General features: G+C 44.0%; 2 protein-coding genes across 6 annotated transcripts in view; one reads left to right on the forward strand and one right to left on the reverse strand.

The window, feature by feature from the left end:
* Positions 1-423: 423 nt before the first annotated feature.
* dpy30 (dpy-30 histone methyltransferase complex regulatory subunit) lies at positions 424-17,409 on the forward strand. 3 transcript variants are annotated; one of them, XM_052024515.1, is made up of 5 exons: positions 424-477; positions 9,512-9,558; positions 9,661-9,708; positions 13,139-13,281; positions 17,093-17,409. In XM_052024515.1, exons 1-5 carry the CDS (start codon positions 468-470, stop codon positions 17,163-17,165), a joined length of 321 nt encoding a protein of 106 aa, XP_051880475.1. In that variant the 5' UTR covers positions 424-467; the 3' UTR covers positions 17,166-17,409. The 3 variants fall into 3 exon arrangements, with proteins under 3 accessions (XP_051880475.1, XP_051880474.1, XP_051880476.1); XM_052024514.1 differs by having other exon boundaries at positions 453-477; positions 13,136-13,281; XM_052024516.1 differs by lacking the exon at positions 9,661-9,708 and having other exon boundaries at positions 459-477.
* The window catches only part of psen2 (presenilin 2), a 33,092-nt gene continuing 29,156 nt past the window's right edge, over positions 14,012-17,947 (reverse strand). For 2 of the 3 annotated variants that reach the window (XM_052024510.1, XM_052024509.1), the window contains exon 12: positions 14,031-14,174. In XM_052024510.1, the coding sequence (XP_051880470.1) occupies positions 14,046-14,174 (129 nt within the window). In that variant the 3' untranslated portion in view covers positions 14,031-14,045. Of the gene's footprint in view, positions 14,175-17,947 lie in introns of all 3 variants that reach the window. The other variant, XM_052024513.1, reaches the window with a different exon arrangement.

Here is a 17,947-nt window from a genome sequence, read left to right on the forward strand (position 1 = left end):
CAATAATGTTCCATGATATTAAGGTTTTTTTTCCTTCAGTGTTTAATGTTCTACCAATGGTGTATATTTACCAAACCCAACTGAAGCACCAACCTGCCCACCTCTTCTTTGTTGCTTCTACTGCGCATGCGCCAGGTGGACATAACATCACCCAACCTCTTGGCGTCACGCAATTTCTCCTATTCTCGACGCTTTAAGGCACTGGAGGGATGTAGTGTATTATAGACCGATGGTACAATAGTGAATTATATTTTATTTGTGTTCCAAATGAAACCATTTCTAGAAATTTAACAGAAAATCTCGCAAAGAAGAAGAAAAAAAGTTGCTTTCCCGCCCACCATCCAACCAACCAATTGGGTTCTTCCTCTCAGAGCGCACCAATCAGAGGTCCCCGCTAAAGGGGCGACCAATCGCCGGGCTCGTCTCATAGGGAGCCGCAGGACGCTGCGTAGAAACGGACAACAAACATGGCGGAAGGTGAGTCTGGAGAGGTCCGGCCTCTTGCCGCACGGCTGCTCGCTGCTTGTGCTCCGGCGGGGAGCCGCTCGATCAGCAGCACGGTCGGAACGCCTTCCGCGGGTTCCCAGCGACGGCGGGATTGGTCGCGGTGATGGGGAAAAGGAGCGGGAAGGCCGCAAGCCCCGCGCTAGGCGCCGCAGCTTCCTCGGCGCTGCATCTGGGCGACCGCAGGGCCCGGAGGTCCCAGGTCCCGCGCCCCGGTTTTCCAACCCCACCACCACACACCCCCTCAACCACCCCCCACCCCAACACCCAACACTCGCCCCACCACCACACACCCACTCAACCCCCACCCCACCACCACCACACACCCCCTCAACCACCCCCCACCCCAACACCCAACACTCGCCCCACCACCACACACCCACTCAACCCCCACCCCACCACCACCACACACCCCCTCAACCCCCAACACTGACCCTACCACACACCACCCCAACACCCCCACCCACCAACACCCACTACACACCCCCAACACTGACCCTACCACACACCACCCCAACACCCCCAACACTGACCCTACCACACACCACCCCAAAACCCCCACCCACCACACACCCCCAACACTGTTCCTACCACACACCACCCCAACACCCCCAACACTGACCCTACCACACACCACCCCAAAACCCCCACCCACCACACATTCCCAACACTGACCCTACCACACACCACCCCAACACCCCCCACCCACCAACATCCACTACACACCCCCAACACTGACCCTACCACACACCACCCCAACACCCCCCACCCACCAACACCCACTACACACCCCCAACACTGACCCTACCACACACCACCCCAACACCCCCCACCCACCAACACCCACTACACACCCCCAACACTGACCCTACCACACACCACCCCAACACCCACCTCACACCCCCAACACTCCCCACCCAACACCCATCCCACCACCAACACCCCCCAAAACCCACCCCATCACCACCCACCCCCCAACATCCACCCTACCCCCACTCAACACCCACCCCACCACACCACTATTCCCCGCCCCCAGGGTACCTCAGGTTCCGGTGTGGTCGTTTATTGTCGTGTGCACAAGTATGACTCGTGAGTTATATGGTCAGGTACAGGTACAGTGAAAACATTGCTTGCAGCATCATCACAGGCATGTAAACAACACACAGAACATAAGTTATATAAGACTGGGGGGGGGGGGGTGAAGTGTGCAAAAGAGCACAAGCTTTACAAGCGCATGGTAGTTCCAGAGGTGGTCTGTAGTGCTCAGTTGCTGAGGTAGGTTAGGATTGTGCAGGTCGGTTCATGAACTTGATAGTTGTAGGAAAGTAGTCGTTCTTGAAGCTGGTGGTATGGGACTTCAGGCTTTTGTGCCTCCTCCCTGACAGTAGCAGTGAGAAGATGGTATGACCTGGATAATGGGGATCCTTGATGAAAGATGCTGCCTTCTTGAGGTACTGCCTTCTGTAGATGCTGACCCGGAATTCCCACGTCTGTGTCCTGGGGTCCTGAGCCCCCTTTCCCCACCCACTCCATCTGGCTGGAGACTTCCTTGCCACTCTGCACCATCCTTCCTGCAGATCCTACCATCTCCATTCTTGAACTCGGGGGGCCCAATCTCTGTCTCACCCGCAACCCTGAACTCCTAAACATCTTCCACAGCATATGGGGGTCACGGGTAATGTCATTATTGATTATCTCCCAATTGCACCTCCACTGAGTAAGCAGTTTAAAAGTCTACCATGTTGCTTGGTACGGAGTCATATAGTTGTCGATTAAGGATGGCAGGTTTCCACCAGATGGGGTTTTAATAATCCAGTATTTTTGTGCTTGCTGTATTAAGACCAGCTTTTTTTAAATTCCAAATTAATATAGAGACTTTATATTCCAAAGTTCCTTTAGTGGGATTCAAATTCCCCTCTCAGTCAGTAGTCAAGTAACTTAACTCGGATTTAAAAGAGATGGGTGGGGGGGTGGGGGGGAAGCGAGAGGAGGAGGAGGGATGGTGTTACTGTTCAGGGATACTATTACAGCTGCAGAAAGGGTGGATAATGTAGCAGGATCCTCTCTAGAGTCAGTATGGGTGGAAGTTAGGAACAAGAAAGGAGCAGTTACTCTACTGGGAGTATTCTCTAGGCCCCCTGGTAGCAGCAAGGATACTGAGGAGCAGATCGGGAGGCAGATTTTTGAAAGGTGCAGAAGTAACAGGGTTGTTATCATGGGAAACTTCAACTTCCCAAGTATTGATTGGCACCTGCTTAGTACCAAAGGTTTAGACGGGGCAGAGTTTGTTAAGTGTGTCCAGGACAGATTCCTGTCACAGTATGTTGACAGGCTGACTAGAGGGAATGCCATGTTAGATCTAGTATTAGGTAATGAACCGGGTCAGGTGACAGATCTCTCAGTGGGTGAGTATTTGGGGGACAGTGACCACTGCTCCCTAACCTTTAGCGTTGTCATGGACAAGGATAGGAGCCAAGAGGACAGGAAAATATTTAATTGGGGAAGGGCAAATTATGAGGCTGTAAGGCTAGAACTTGCAAGTGTGAATTGGGATGACTTTTTTGAAGGGAATTGTACTATGGAGATGTGGTTGTTGTTCAGAGATCTCTTGCAGGATGTTAGGGATAAATTTGTCCTGGTGAAGCAGAGAAAGAATAGCAGGGTGAGGGAACCATGGTTGACGAGAGGTGGAACATCTAGTTCAGAGGAAGAAGGCAGCATACATAAGGTTTAGGCAGCAAGGATCAGATAGGTCTCTTGAGGAATATAGGGTAGCAAGGAAGGAACTGAAGAAGGGGCTGAGGAGAGCAGGAAGGGGACATGAACAGGCCTTGGCAAGTAGGGTTAAGGAAAACCCCAAGGCATTTTTCACTTATGTGAAGAGCAGAAGGATGACGAGCGTAAAGGTAGGACCGATGAGGGACAAAGGTGGGAAGATGTGTCTGGAGGTTGTGGAAGTGGGTGAGGTTCTCAATGAATACTTCTCTTCCGTATTTACCAAGGAGAGGGAACTCAGTGACACTGAGGACGGTGTTGGTAAGGTTAATGTTCTAGAGTATGTGGATATCAAGAGAGAGGATGTGTTGGAGCTGTTAGAAAATATTAAGACAGAAGTCCCTGGGGCCTGACGGAATATGCCCCAGGCTGCTCCACGAGGGAGGAAATTGCTGAACCATTGGCTGGGATCTTTGAGTCCTCGTTGTCCACGGGATTGGTACCAGAGGATTGGAGGGTTGCAAATGTTGTCCCCTTATTCAAGAAAGGTAGTAGGGATAGTCCAGGGAATTATAGACCAGTGAGCCTTGTGTCTGTGGTGGGCAGCTGTTAGAAAGGATTCTTAGAGGTAGGATTTATGGACATTTAGAGAATCATGGTCTGATCAGGAACAGCCAGCATAGCTTTGTGTAGGGCAGATCATGTCTCACAAGCCTGATAGTGTTCTTTGAGGAGGTGACCAGGCAGATTAATGAGGGTAGTGCAGTAGATGTGGTCTGCATGGATTTTAGTAAGGCATTTGACAAGGTTCCACATGGTAGGCTTCTTCAAAAGGTCAGAGAGCATGGGATCCAGGAAAGCTTGGCCGTGTGGATTCAGAATTGGCTTGCCTGTAGAAGGCAGAGGGTTGTGGTGGAGGGAGTGCATTCAGATTGGAGGGCTGTGACTAGCGGTGTCCCACAAGGATCGGTTCTGGGACCTCTGCTTTTCGTGACTTTTATTAATGATTTGGACGAGGGGGTAGAAGGGTGTGTTGGCAAGTTTGCAGATGACACAAAGGTCGGTGGTGTTGTGGATAGTGTGGAGGATTGTCGAAGATTGCTAAGGACATTGATAGGATGCAGAGTTGGGATGAGAAGTGGCAGATGGAGTTCAATCCGGAGAAGTGTGTGGTGGTACACTTTGGAAGGACAAACTCTCGGGTGGAGTACAAAGTCAATGGCAGGATTTTGGGCAGTGTGGAGGAGCAGAGGGATCTGGGGGTTCATATCCACAGATCACTGAAAGTTGCCTCACAGGTGGATAGGGTAGTTAAGAAAGCTTATGGGATGTTACCATTCATAAGTCGTGGGATCGAGTTTAAGAGCCGTGAGGTAATGATGCAGCTTTACAAAACTCTGGTTAGACCACACTTGGAGTACTGTGTCCAGTTCTGGTCGCCTCATTACAGGAAGGATGTGGAAGTGTTGGAGGGGATGCAGAGGAGATTTACCAGGATGCTGCCTGGTTTAGAGAGTATGCATTATGAGGAGAGACTAAGGCTTTACTCTTTGGGGAGAAGGAGGATGAGAGGAGACATGATAGAGGTGTACAAAATATTAAGAGGAATAGATAGAGTAGACAGCCAGTGCCTCTTTCCCAGGGCACCAATATTCAATACAAGAGGGCATGGCTTTAAAGTAATGGGTGGGAAGTTCAAGGGAGATATCAGGGGAAAGTTTTTTACCCAGAGAGTGGTTGGGGCATGGAATGCACTGCCTGGGGCAGTGGTGGAGGCAGGTACATTGGTCAAGTTCAAGAGATAAGTATATGGAGGAATTTGATATGTGGGAGGAAGGGGTTAGACAGTCTTAGGCGAGGTTTTAAAGTTTGGCACAACATTGTGGGCCTGTTTTGTGCTGTACTGTTCTATGATTAACCATTGTACCTACCACTCAGTAGACCCCACTTACCTTTTTTTTTCTCCTCCACAACCTCCACCCACTCCCTGAGGGGGAGAAAACTGGTCCTGTAGACCCCTCCCTCCAACAATCCTTGGCCTTGTTCTATTTGTGCTTTTTATTGTCTTGTTGGTGGACCATGAAGGATGGCTCTGGTGACAACAATGTCCATAGGTAGATGGAGACTCTCAACTCCGTGATCTGTTGGCAGCGACATTTGTTGAAGTGTCATGATGTCTGGGTTTCCTCTGGTGCCTTAAAATTCTCATTTTATGTGCAGCTCTTTTTTTCTCTCTGCCTCCATCCAAATTTTTGGCCACTTTGCATAATAACTATGCCTTGGTATGTATTTTTTTTGGTAATGCTTCCTTCAGTCATCTTGGAATGCTTTGTTGTTTTAAAGGTAATTTATAAATTTGAGTTGTTTAAATTCTTCAGTGTTCTAGCTTTCTAACTGATGTTCCATCCCTTGTATTAAAGTGAGCTTGCTGGTTTCTGTGATTGAGACAATATGGAATTGAGTTGCAGATTAGCTGTGATTTTGTTGTATGATAAGGCTTGAATGGCTGGTTCACCTGTTCTATTTCCTAGCCTTCCATCACACCTCTCGGGCATTCCAGCTATCAGCAGCTGTATTGGACTGCTTGTGTCCCATTCTTTGGAATGTTGTGCTGCATTTCAGTTTCCCTTCTTGAGACACTTTTTGACCTACCAAGGTTTTGGATATTGGTCTAAATCAATCCTATGATTCATTGTCTCTTGTCATGCCTGTGATAAGCCTTGGGTGTTTTTCTACATGGAAGAAGTTATATAGGTTATTATTGAAATAGCAACTAATGGCAGTATATATTTAATTTTTCCCCATGGGGTTTTGTGGTACAGAGGTGAGATCTTTGGTATGCTTGTCGTATCTGCTTTAGCTTTCCTGTCCAAATTTGCCTTTATGGCATCTTTGAGTTAATGCAAGTAACTGTGCTTTGAACAGGTTCTTTTACTGGTGTTTTATATTTCAAACATTGCTGAGGAGACCCAATGCATTTTTCAATGTTTAAAACCTACTGCTATACTTCCTTCTACTAGGGAACAATGGGAAACAAAGGTGTTTTAACAGTTTGACCTCTGTGCACTTGCCTGTTTATGAACTTGCAGAGATGTTCACACCTAGATCAATTTCAGGAATAATTAGGCTAGCAGCCAGTGTTAAAAGTCCCTAGGGACCAAAAGTTGTCTTAACATAAACCGATATGTTTTAACCTGTCTCTGCCTCTCCCCAACATATGTTGAGGCATTGGTTTGTCTAAAAGTAACCTAGAAGAGGTTTCATGCTAAACAGATGGTGATTATGGATAGGTAAAGGAGATCTTGTTATCGTGATAAAGTACTTGTGAAATATTATTCTAGAGGAACTCAGCAGGTCAGGCAGCATCCGTAGAAAAAAGCAGGCGGTCAACATTTCAGGTCAGGACCCTTCTTCAGGACTGAAAATAGGGAAAAAGGAAGCTCAATATATAGGAAGGAAATGCAGAGCAGTGATAGGTGGACAAAAGAGGGGAGGTGGGGTGGGTACAAGGTGGTGATAGGTAGATGCAGGTAAGAGAGTGATAGGCAGGTGCAGAGGAGAAGGAGAGAGCAGATCCACCGGGGGATGGGTCAAAGGTACGGAGGGAAAGGGAATTAAAAGAAAAGGGGGAGAAAAAAAAGAGGCTAGGAAAGGGAAGAAGAGGAGAAGCATGGTGGTGGGTAGGGGGATGGGAATTACTGAAGGTGGGAGAATTCAATGTATATGCCGTTAGGCTGCAAGGAAGATGAGGTGCTGTTCCTCCAGTTTGCGCTTGGAATTCTCCTCGCAGTGGAGAAGGCAGAGGACAGTCATATCAGTGATAGTTGGGGTGGGGAAAGAGTTAAAATGACTGGCAATGGGAAGATGCAGATCATGGTTACAGAGTGCAGGTGTTCTGGGAAGCGGTCACCTAGTCTTGTGTTTGGTCTCACCAATGTAATAGATCCAAATAGCACTGAATGCAATAGATGATATTAAGGGAGGTGCAGGTGAATCTCTCTCACCTGAAAGGACTGTTTGGCTCCCTGGATGGAGGTGGTGTAGGGGCAGGTGTTGCACCTATGGTGGGAGCAGTGGGAAGTTCTTGGGCAGGAGGGAGAGGAGTGAAGTGGAGAGAGCAGTCCCTGCGACAGACAGAAAGGGGTGGGGAGGGCAAGATGTGCTTGGTCCCATTGGAGGTGGCGGAGAATGATGTGTTGGATGTGTAGGCTGGTGGGATGAAATGTGAGGACAAAAGGGACCCTATCCCTTTTGGGTCTGGGAGGGGTGGGGGTGAGAGCGGAGGTGTGGGAAATGGCAGAGATATGGGTGCGAGCGCTCTAGACCACAGTCAGGGCTTTCTCCAGCTGCAACAATACCTCACGGCTCCTAAATTCAATCCCCCGATTGATGAAGGACAATACACAATATGCCTTCTTAACCACAGAGTCAACCTGCGCCGCCACTTTGAGCGTCCTATGGACTCGGACCCCAAGATCCCTCTGATCCTCCACACTGCCAAGAGTCCTACCATTAAGACTATATTCCGCCAACATATTTGACCTACCAAAATGAACCACTTCACACTTATCTGGTTGAACTGCATCTGCCACTTCTCAGCCCAACTCTGCATCCTATCGATATTCCTCTGTAACCTCTGACAGCCCTCCAAACTATCCACAACACCCCTAACCTTCATGTCATCCACAAACTTACTAACCCACCCCTCCACTTCCTCATCCAGGACATTTATAAAAATCACAAATAGTAAGGGTCCCAGTACAGATCCCTGAGGTATACCACTGGTCATCTCCTTTGCCACCAAGAGTATAGCAGGTAGTGCATTACTTTCCAGTGTGCTAGTTTTAAATACGGAATTAGAAACCTAAAAAGAGTAGGCCATTCGGCCCTTTGAGTCAGGCCTGCTGTTCATTGAGATTATGGCTGATCTGCATCTCCAGTCACCAGCTCTACCATTTTGTGGCTAGCACAAGTTTTTTTTTAAAACTGCTAATTGAACCTTTTGCTTCCTTTAGTGGGAGAGTTCCGCGCCTTTTATCTTTTGCATGAGGTAGTGCTTCCTAACTTTTCTCTCAAATGGGCTAGTAATGGTTATAAAGATCATTGCCCACTTCATCTAGAATCCACCACTGGTGGAAAAAGTTTCTCTCTTTACCCTATCGATTCCTTTCAAAATACTTAAACTCAATCAATTGTTCCTCAACCTTCCACATTCCAGGTACTTTTTCAAAAAAAAATCTTATATTTGGTGCTAATGACTAAGGATTCATTACTCTTTCCTTTGAAGTAATTTGGTTGGAAGGACTGAGTCTTCGCTTGACTTTTGTTTACTTGACTACATTTTAATGTATTCATGAACTCCTAGCACATTTTGGGTTTCAATGGCACCCTACACTACACCATTTAAATATTCATATTTGTCCCTTTTGGATCCTGCCACAGTTTTGCAGCACTTGCTTAATCTGTTGATGTCTCATTGTAATATTATTCTCCCATCTGTGCTACTTGGTGTCACAGGTCTTCTGTCATCAACAAAAGTGGGTGTATAACTGTGTTCTAGTGATTAAAGAAATTGACCTCAACATAAATCCCCTGTGGGATATTGCTTATAAGTCTGGCTATTAATACATTATACTTGCTTGATCATCTATTGTAAAGCCAGTATCCCAACCAGGTCAACAACTTTCCTTCAACTGCACTTGTAATACCTAATAGAAATTTTATGTAGACATTTATCCAGTTCCTCTGGAAGACCACTGGTTGGGGGGGGGGGGGGGGGTGGGGGTGGGGGGAGAAAGTTGATTTCATTATACATGATTTGCCCTTAAAATCTACATTGGCTTTTTGTGTTTTAGCTGCACTGTTTTAGCATTCCTTTCATCTTGAATGTTTACTTCATTGTATGTGGGTTCCCAGCTTTTTTGTATTTAAATTACAACTTTTACTACTACCAATTTAGCCCCTGCCTTCCCTTGCCATGCCTCTCAATTTGATAGTTTAAGATCCTTTTTGTTAACTTATCCTTTCTGATGGGACTTTGGTCTCATGTCTGATCAGATGCGGCCATCCTGCGAATTCAGTTATCTCCTGTGTTGCTGTCACTTCCTCCCACCTCTTTTAGTCGTATGTTCATCTTCCTGCTCTTTGTCCTCGTGCCGGTTGGCATGTGGCTCAGTTAAAAATGCTGAGATATTAAATGTTATTTGTATGAAGTTACAAAATGTCTGTATTATCGTTTTTCTTCCCATTGGCAATTCTCCAGCATCTAATTGTACTGCCTCTTGTTTCTTAGAACATGGTGAAACACTCACAGAGCCAAACTTGGAAGGACAGATACAGGTAATTATTGAAATAATTGACAAGCAAGACCATAAGTTCCTTGGCTTTTATTTGAATTGGACAGAAGCAGTAATTTTCTCAGATTAAATGTTTCTTTTTCAGATGTCAGAAAATCCTCATGCAGACTATGGTCTCACGGAGAATGTGCAGGTATAGATCCAAGATGTGGCTGTTTACTCCAAGGACAGCTTCATGTAGTCAAGCCTATGTACATGCAAGTTTTTACCATGCTGACAAATTGCAGAGTTATCCTTACTAAATATTTATAATGGTCTATATGTCATTATTTATAATGGCCTAAATACTGATGAGATCTTTGGTTTGTAACTAGCATTTGTATTTCTATAGCTGGCTGTTGCCCATGTAACGTTGTGTTACAAAAACAATGTAAATAAGCTTGACCACAGACTGTTTAAATATTTAAAAGGTCTTGCAGCACCTGACAGGAGAGAGGAAAACTATTTAATGTCAAATACATTTCATCAGAATAGTTGTGATTTGAAACATTAATCTTCTCTTCCCATAAAGAATATAATCTGGAGTTTTATTGTGCAGACACCTACTGGCAAGAAATGCTATTGTGTTAATATATTTACTAAATACAAATTTTGTATTAAATTCTGTGATTGTTACAGCATGGGTGACCATTTGGTCCATTGAGTTGATGTGACTCTTATCCCATTGAGCAATTTTATCAGTTTCTTTCCCCAAAGCTGTGCAATTTTTTCCCCCCACTTGCCTTCTAAAAGCCCTGATTGTTTCTATCACCCCAACAGGCTATGAGTTCCAGATAATAATTTCCCTCTATATTTTTGAGTTTTTCTTCACACTCCTTTTGGCTTAAGTTTGAAATTTGTCTCCTGGTCCTTGATCCATCTGCTGTGAAGGACAGTTTCCCTCTACCCTATCTAAACCGGTCATGATCTTGCATACCTCTAGTAAATCTCTCCTCTATTGTTATAAGGGAAACCTAAGCTTCTCACTCTAACCTTAGCTGTAAGTATTCTAAGAAATCCTTTCTGTATCCTCTCTATGGCCTTCGCATCTTAAAGCTGTGTGCTATGAACTGGGTGTATTGTTCTGGTCATGCCTAACCAGTGTTTCTTGCAGGTTCAGTGTATCAATAGCATCAATATAGCATTCCTGCTTTTGTAGATATATGAATCCCATGTGTTTTACTTTCTGAACATACCAACCATTTTCAAGGATTTGTGCACATATATATCCAGGACTCTCTCAGTTTCTGCACACCCTATTGACCTATACAATTGAGTGTATATTATCTCATTCCTTGTATAAAAAAAATTTCACTTCAATTTATGTTAAACTTTACCCACCAGTTGCCTGACAGCCTGACTGTCAACTTGTAGACTAGTACTATCCTCCTCACTGTTCGCACTTCCAGTCTTTGTTATTCAGAAATTCTACTCTGCCCACTCCATCTAAGTCTCTACAAATATAAAAATAAGCAGTGGTTCCAACACTATTTGTAGGAACACCATCCTCCACTGTGAGCTTGCATGTCAGACTTTACCTAATGTCCAGTATTGGATGAGCAGGAATTTCTTCCCAATTGTGTATTGGGAAGATTGAAGCCATTAACTTGTCATAAATTTATCCTGCTCTCTAACAATTGTTGCAACCTCACTGTTGTATTTTACCCTGAGTTGAGTTTCAGACCACGTGTGTCGTCTTTAAGTCTGTCTTTTTTTTAACCCACTTCCGTAATAATGACTCAGCACATCTTGGACTAACTCTTCATCCAAGCCATAGTTGCCCCAGACCTGACCATTCCAGTGCACTGGTTGGCCCCTCACCCCTCCTCATTCCATTTTGCAAACTTGAGGTCACTTAAAAACTCTGTAGCCTCTGTTGTAATTTGCACCATCCAATTCACTCGTCACTACTGTGTTTGCTGACCTTTACAAGGCTTAAGGTTAAACACCAACTCTTTAAATAAATTATCATTTCTTGTTTTCACATCCCTCCAGTCTTCTACCCTCTAAGATATCTGCATTTCTTTAGCATTAGCCTCTTGATCATTCCCAAACTTGATTGCTTCATAGTTGCAAGCTGCTCTCAGTTGCAAGGCTCTAAGTTTGAGAATTCCCTCTGGACCTCTTCACTCCTCTACCTGGCACTGTCTACCTCATTAAAATACTGGAGGAACTCAGCAGATCAAGCAGCATCTGTGGGGGCAAAGGAAGTTAATATTTTGGGTCAGGACCCTGCGTCAGGACTGAGAGTGTAAAGGTGAGATAGCCAGTATAAAGAGTTGAGGGGGAGAGGTGAGGCAGGACCTGGCAAGTGATGGATGGATCCAGGTGAGGAAAGGGTTGATGGGCAGATGGAGCCTGGTGGTGGAGGGAGGGATGGAGCCTGGTGGTGGAGGGAGGGATAGAGATGGCGGTAGAGGCTGGGCGGTGATTGCTGGTGCAGTTGATGGAATCTAATAAGAAAGGAAGGTGATGAGTGAAAACAGATAAGGGAGGGATGCTGGGCAGATGGGAGCGATGAAGGGATGGAGGATCAGGTGGGTAGTGTGGGTGATAGGAAGATGGGGGAGGGGAAAAAAACTGGGTAATGAGGGCTGGGGGTGTGGGGCAGGGAACTCTACTGGCTGTCTCCCCTTTGCACTCTAAGTCCTGATGCAGGGTCTTGACCTGAAATGACTCTCCCTTCTTTGCCTCAACAGATGCAACCAGATCCTCTGTCAGTTTGTTTGTTGCTTCAGTTTCCAGCGTCTGCAGTCCTTTGTCTCTTTAATTGAGGCTTTGGTCATTGGACATGTAGATCTGGGTGTGATCAGTATTTTTTGGGTAAATTCTATAAAGTACTTTGGGACACTTGCTATATTAAGGTCATGTATAAATGACAGATTTTATGTGGCTGACTTCTCTGGTTCATTACTTCATACAGCACTTCCCTGATTTTAAGCCTTTTCTGATCCCTTTGTATGTCTGTGTACATATTCCAGACAGCACCGAACCAACAATGTATTTTAAAATGCTCTCCCTCTTGTATTTATTCCAAAAATTTCCAAAGGATATAAATTGGCCTTTTCCTGATGATTGTGCCCTTCTAGTGTAACAATACATGAACAGGATCATGCTCTATCATGAAGGCCTTGCAGCCAAGTGGGCTGCTGACAATTGCTATTTGTGTTTGCTCAAACATTCTCACTTCAGTGAGGGAACAGTGATTTTTGTTCAGTGGATGTCACTGACAAAGCAGGTGTTTGAGGAATAACACTTTTACAAAGTTGGCTTGAACACTTCATGTGGTCCATACTGCCCTGCACATTGCCTCAATTTTGATCTCCATTACCTAACTGTAGGTGGTCTTCCTCAATAGTTGGCCTGAACTACAGTCATAAATGGAGGCAGATCAAAATGGTTGCCCTTGAGGCAATGATTAGAAGTACAAATCTTTTTGTTTGAAAGAAGCTTATTTTAAAAATTGTTATTAACAAAGAAATGGTGATTTAAGGCAAAACCTATTTGGATTACAAGTAGTGTACTAATTTGAAGATGCACTGAGGTCTAAAACTGAAGCTGTACATATTTTCTCACTGGAGCAGAGGATAGTTGAGAATGAAAAACTGAATGCAGAGAAAACATCTAAGCAGAAAGTGGATCTGCAGTCCCTTCCAACTCGGGCATATCTGGATCAAACAGTGGTGCCCATTCTTTTACAAGGCCTGTCGGTTCTGGCAAAAGAAAGGTAAGAGATGTTGTGGAAATTTGAGTAAACGCTGCTGTTTTGATCATCACTGCTTACTGGATGAAATGCTTCCTGTGTTAAATGGATGGAAAAGTTCCCTAAGTTCAAGGATAACTAGGAGCATATATTTTGTATCCACTAGTCATCAGACATTCGCAGATATTGTAAAATAAAGTGAGACTGTTAAACTGACAGTTTAACTGAATCATAATACTTAGGCTGGGTTCCAAGGCAGTAGTTATATTTTCATAGTTCGTATTTAACACTTTCTGTTAAGGTGGGATGGACAGTCCAAAAATGAGGGCAGCATGAGGTATTGGACTACCAACAAGTTGCTGCTTGTTGGTAGTCCAATATCTTATGCTGCCTTCATTTTTATAATCACGAGGACTATCTGTCCATCCCACCTTGGTTAGTGGCTGATTGCCCATACTCGCAGCTTCCCTGTCTTCATCAGTGGAATCCTGGACCTGAAGCTGCCTGCTGATCGGCAAGGCTCTGTCAATTGAAGGGCCTCCCCCCGAAAATGCCAGGACTGTTGCAGAACTGTTTTGACAGGTTAAGTCATATCCCCAGGCTTGCTGGATGTCAAAGGACGTTGAATGTCAGACATTCAGACAGAGGCATTCAGAACAAACTATTTTTAAATTCTATTTGCTTTTTAAAAAAAAAATCCTGTATTTCCCCTCTTATTCCTCTCAGTTGAAATGAATGGAGCTGATGAGCCTGTACCATTATTTACGGCTGATTGACTGATCAGCATATTAGTTGGGTAACTGCAGGAGATGGGGATCTGCTGCTGGATTCCAATGGTAATGATAACAAGTACCTTTTGTGGAGGTTTGGGATTCCCACATTCGTGAGTGATCCTCAGTGTTTCGATTCTTCATTTCCTGCAAAACAAAAAGCTGTGTACCATCCTCTTAACCTCCGGAGATAACAATGCGGGTTAATGTTTATTATTGAACAGTCTAACAGACAGGGGTATTACTTCCCTGAGAGATTTTCCCACTCTTTCAAATGTGACTCAACAAGATGTGATTCAGAGAGGGTAGAGCTCGATAGACAGAGCGAAAGGATAACTATGCTTGTATGATGCTATGTGCCCGTGATGCTGCTGCAAGTGAGGTTTTCATTGCACCTGTGCACACATGTACTTGTGCACATGACAATAAACTCGACTTTGACTTTGAACTAAACAAGGAATGCGCAACAGTAATGGGATGCAGGGTGACTGGAGGTATACCTCAACGTGAAGAGTTGCAGAGCAATGAGTCAACGTACCAGGTAGGGTGAAGTGAGAGAACTACTTTGAAGGCAGTGCAAAGTGAGAGTGAACTATGAGGGGACAGGCAGCAGGATGATCCGGAGTGGATCTGGCAGGCTGGAGCTCAAGCGGACCTGAAAGGGAGAAGGCAGGCTGAGGTTCAAGCGGACCTGAAAGGGTGGAGCTCAAGGGGACCCGATAGGGTGAAAGCCTAGCGGTCCGTGGAGGGTGAACCAGGAACAGGGATGGACAGAGCGAAGGGGCAACTAACCAAGGAACGCGTAGCAGTAATGGGCCGCAAGGTGAAGCAGGGAGAGCAGTGTGACTGGAGGTGGACCGGGTAATGTGAAGAGGGTGCGGACAAAGCAGGGTGAAGCAGAAAACGATATGGGTAAATGGGATTAGTTCCATTGTAGGTGGGATCAAGGGAAGCATAGACATGGTGGGCCGAAAAGCCTGTTTCTGTGCTGTTTGATGCTATAACTACCTGACTTATTAAATTGAAGATTTTCTTTTACCCCCCCCCCACCAATTTATCCAATTGCATTTTATTACCTTTTTTTTTTGCATGATTCAAATCCATTTGAGAAGACACAATACAACTTTCTGCTCTGACAAATGAGTTGTAGATGAAGTTACTTGAAAGATATCAAATCCATGGATCCAATGCACAGAACTGCCAGCAGTTTGCTGCACATGATGACCAGTGTGGAAACTGTACAATTCCTATCTGTATATTTGCTACTGCTTGTTCACGGTTGATAATGAGGTGACAGCAGAACTTCCCCCATCTTGTGGGTGATACCTGAATAGGAGTACCATATTCATTTTGAATGATTTATTTCTAAGTAAGCTGCAGCTTTGTTTCTCTGTAAAGTGCATCCCATTTTTTTCACCAATATGCAAGATTGAATGTGCAAAATTTTGTTAATTTTGGGGTCAGTATTAGATTCTAGACATTGAAGACCAAGTGATTGGTTGCTCCTGTGCTTAAGACTAGGTTGAAATCGTTTAAAGCCAAGCATCAAGTATTCCTGGTATCTTCAGCAGCACTGAACTTTCAAGAATGTTGTAGATATTGGCTTTCTCTTCACTGGTCCATTAATGACTATTGAAGCCCTCTCCACAAGGGTGTTCCACCACGGTAACTGTGGGATGAGATTCCAGGATTTCTGGCAGAACCAGAGTTTAATGTGGCAAGGGCTTCCCTGTTATCTCTCAATCTATTAAGAGGGCTAACTTGTCAATGAACTGTTAAAGCAAATCCATATTTGTGGCGGAGGGGCACTACTGATTGATCTCATCCATTTCAACTCTGAATAAACATATCAACCCAGGCAGTTGAAGAATGTGCTGAGGAATTCTATTCCCAAATTGTGTTCTCCACAGATTCTAGCTGTTCCATTCTTGTATTGCTCTGAGAACTTTATTTACTTTAAAAGGAATTTAAATGGGAGGGAAGAATCTAGAATACATTGGAATATTTTGGCATGGAAAAAATAGTTCTAGTTCCATGTTTATTTTACCAGCTCCTTCTTTAGAAACATGTATTCAGCAGTCTATGTGAAGTGAGCTGCTTTGGATCATGTTATTGCATCTATTTTGAACCTAAGCAGCTTCTGCAATCCATGGGATTAATTCTCTCAATAGAGTTTCTGTTGTGTTGTTATCTGGGAGAGTGAGGACCTCCCAGGACATATCATTCAACTTGGCTGATCAGCAAGTCTAGCCAACCTCAGCTGAATTTGAGTATTGCGGAAACTGTACCCCAGATTATTGCTTAGCATATACTGATTTTGCTGAGGACTTTTTATACCTCTGTTTTTGATGATGTTCTAGTTAAAAAGGGAGAGGTTAAACTTTTACAGAATAAAAAGCATCAATGTGTTGAAGTTGACGAGCATTACATCCAAAAGGATCATTTACAAAATTCTTTTTATTTAATATATATACTTAGCATCCTGCCCTGAATTCCCCCACTGGAATAGGAGAGAGCTGGAAATAACTAAAATTCTGAAGTCTGTAAACATCAGTACTATTTTGTACATCAAATCCAACAAGGCAGTAAAGAAATGTGGCAGGAAAATTCATGTAAATTTGACAATAGAATGGATGTGGCTAGCACCCAAGGAGCAGATATTCAGAACGATAACATAGGGAATTTTTCAAGTTTGCTACTTTAATTTTCAGAGTAGAAGTGTAGAGTGAGAATCCTCTTTTCTCTCCCGTTATCTATAACGTGGAGTTCAAATTGAGCTCAACTGATTTGGGCATATCTTCTGAACTTAGTTGCCCCTTTAAGCCTTCCTCATGTACGTATTACATGGGAGTCTCTTTTTCACAATTTGCTTTAGCAACTACTTGGTCACGTTTGCTATCAGTGGTGGTTTAAATTTGATGCCACTCTTATCCTTTGAATTATCTATATCTTAAATGAACCTGTAATGAAAATGCACAAGTACTTTCCTTTGGATATTTATTAATGGGAAGTTTGCTAACCCTGGTTTACATAAAACATGATCCAGTAAATGTTGTGCTTTCCAGACCTCCCAATCCAATTGAATTCTTGGCTGCCTACCTTCTGAAGAACAAGACACAATTTGAGGAGAGAAATTAGCTTGCACAGAACTCCAGATTTGGACCTCGCCAGTCCCGTACGATTGAGAGGGCAGAAGTGATTCTAGCTTTTAACATCAGTTTGTAGAAACAAATTTTAAAAAGAGAAATGGGCCAATGTGGAAGACCAGAATATGTATGGAATGGCCCATTATCGATATATTGTAACTGTGCAGGGTTCCCCATTTACTGTAATTTATGTAAACATTGTGATTCTAAATAAACCAAGTGTTTTTACATGTGCACTTCATTTTGCCTGTTTCTTCAGAAAACTAGTCACCTTTTTTTTAAAAAAAAGAATTTGGAAATGTGTGATGGATATATTTGAGGGGTTAAAAGATTATAATTCAACTAATAAGGGATAGGGATGGCCCTGGGCCAAATGTTCTGTTCTCACCATACAAGCTGGATATTATATTTTTCTATAACTTGTATTTTCTCCTTTGATATATTTTACTTTTAGTTAATGCACTAAAGTGACTTTTTTTCAGGTAGATGACCTTGAGGCAAGTTATTGTTTGTCTCGAAAGACAAGTTGACTTAATATACCACAAAACATTTGTTTTCCAGCTTGCAACAGCCTGCTTCATATGAGGTAATTTATAATTAATCTCCTGCATCCTAATCTGACAGGCCAGCATTTCTGCTTAAAAGCCTGACCACCAGCATCTAAAATGTGGGTAAAATATAATTCTGTACATAGAATCAAGGATGCATGCTTAGTCCACTGCCCTGCTCTCTCGCGCTCTCTACACTCCTGACCATGTGGCTAAGCACAACTCA

Source organism: Pristis pectinata, chromosome 10 (assembly GCF_009764475.1).
Source record: "Pristis pectinata isolate sPriPec2 chromosome 10, sPriPec2.1.pri, whole genome shotgun sequence".
NCBI lineage: Eukaryota > Metazoa > Chordata > Chondrichthyes > Rhinopristiformes > Pristidae > Pristis > Pristis pectinata.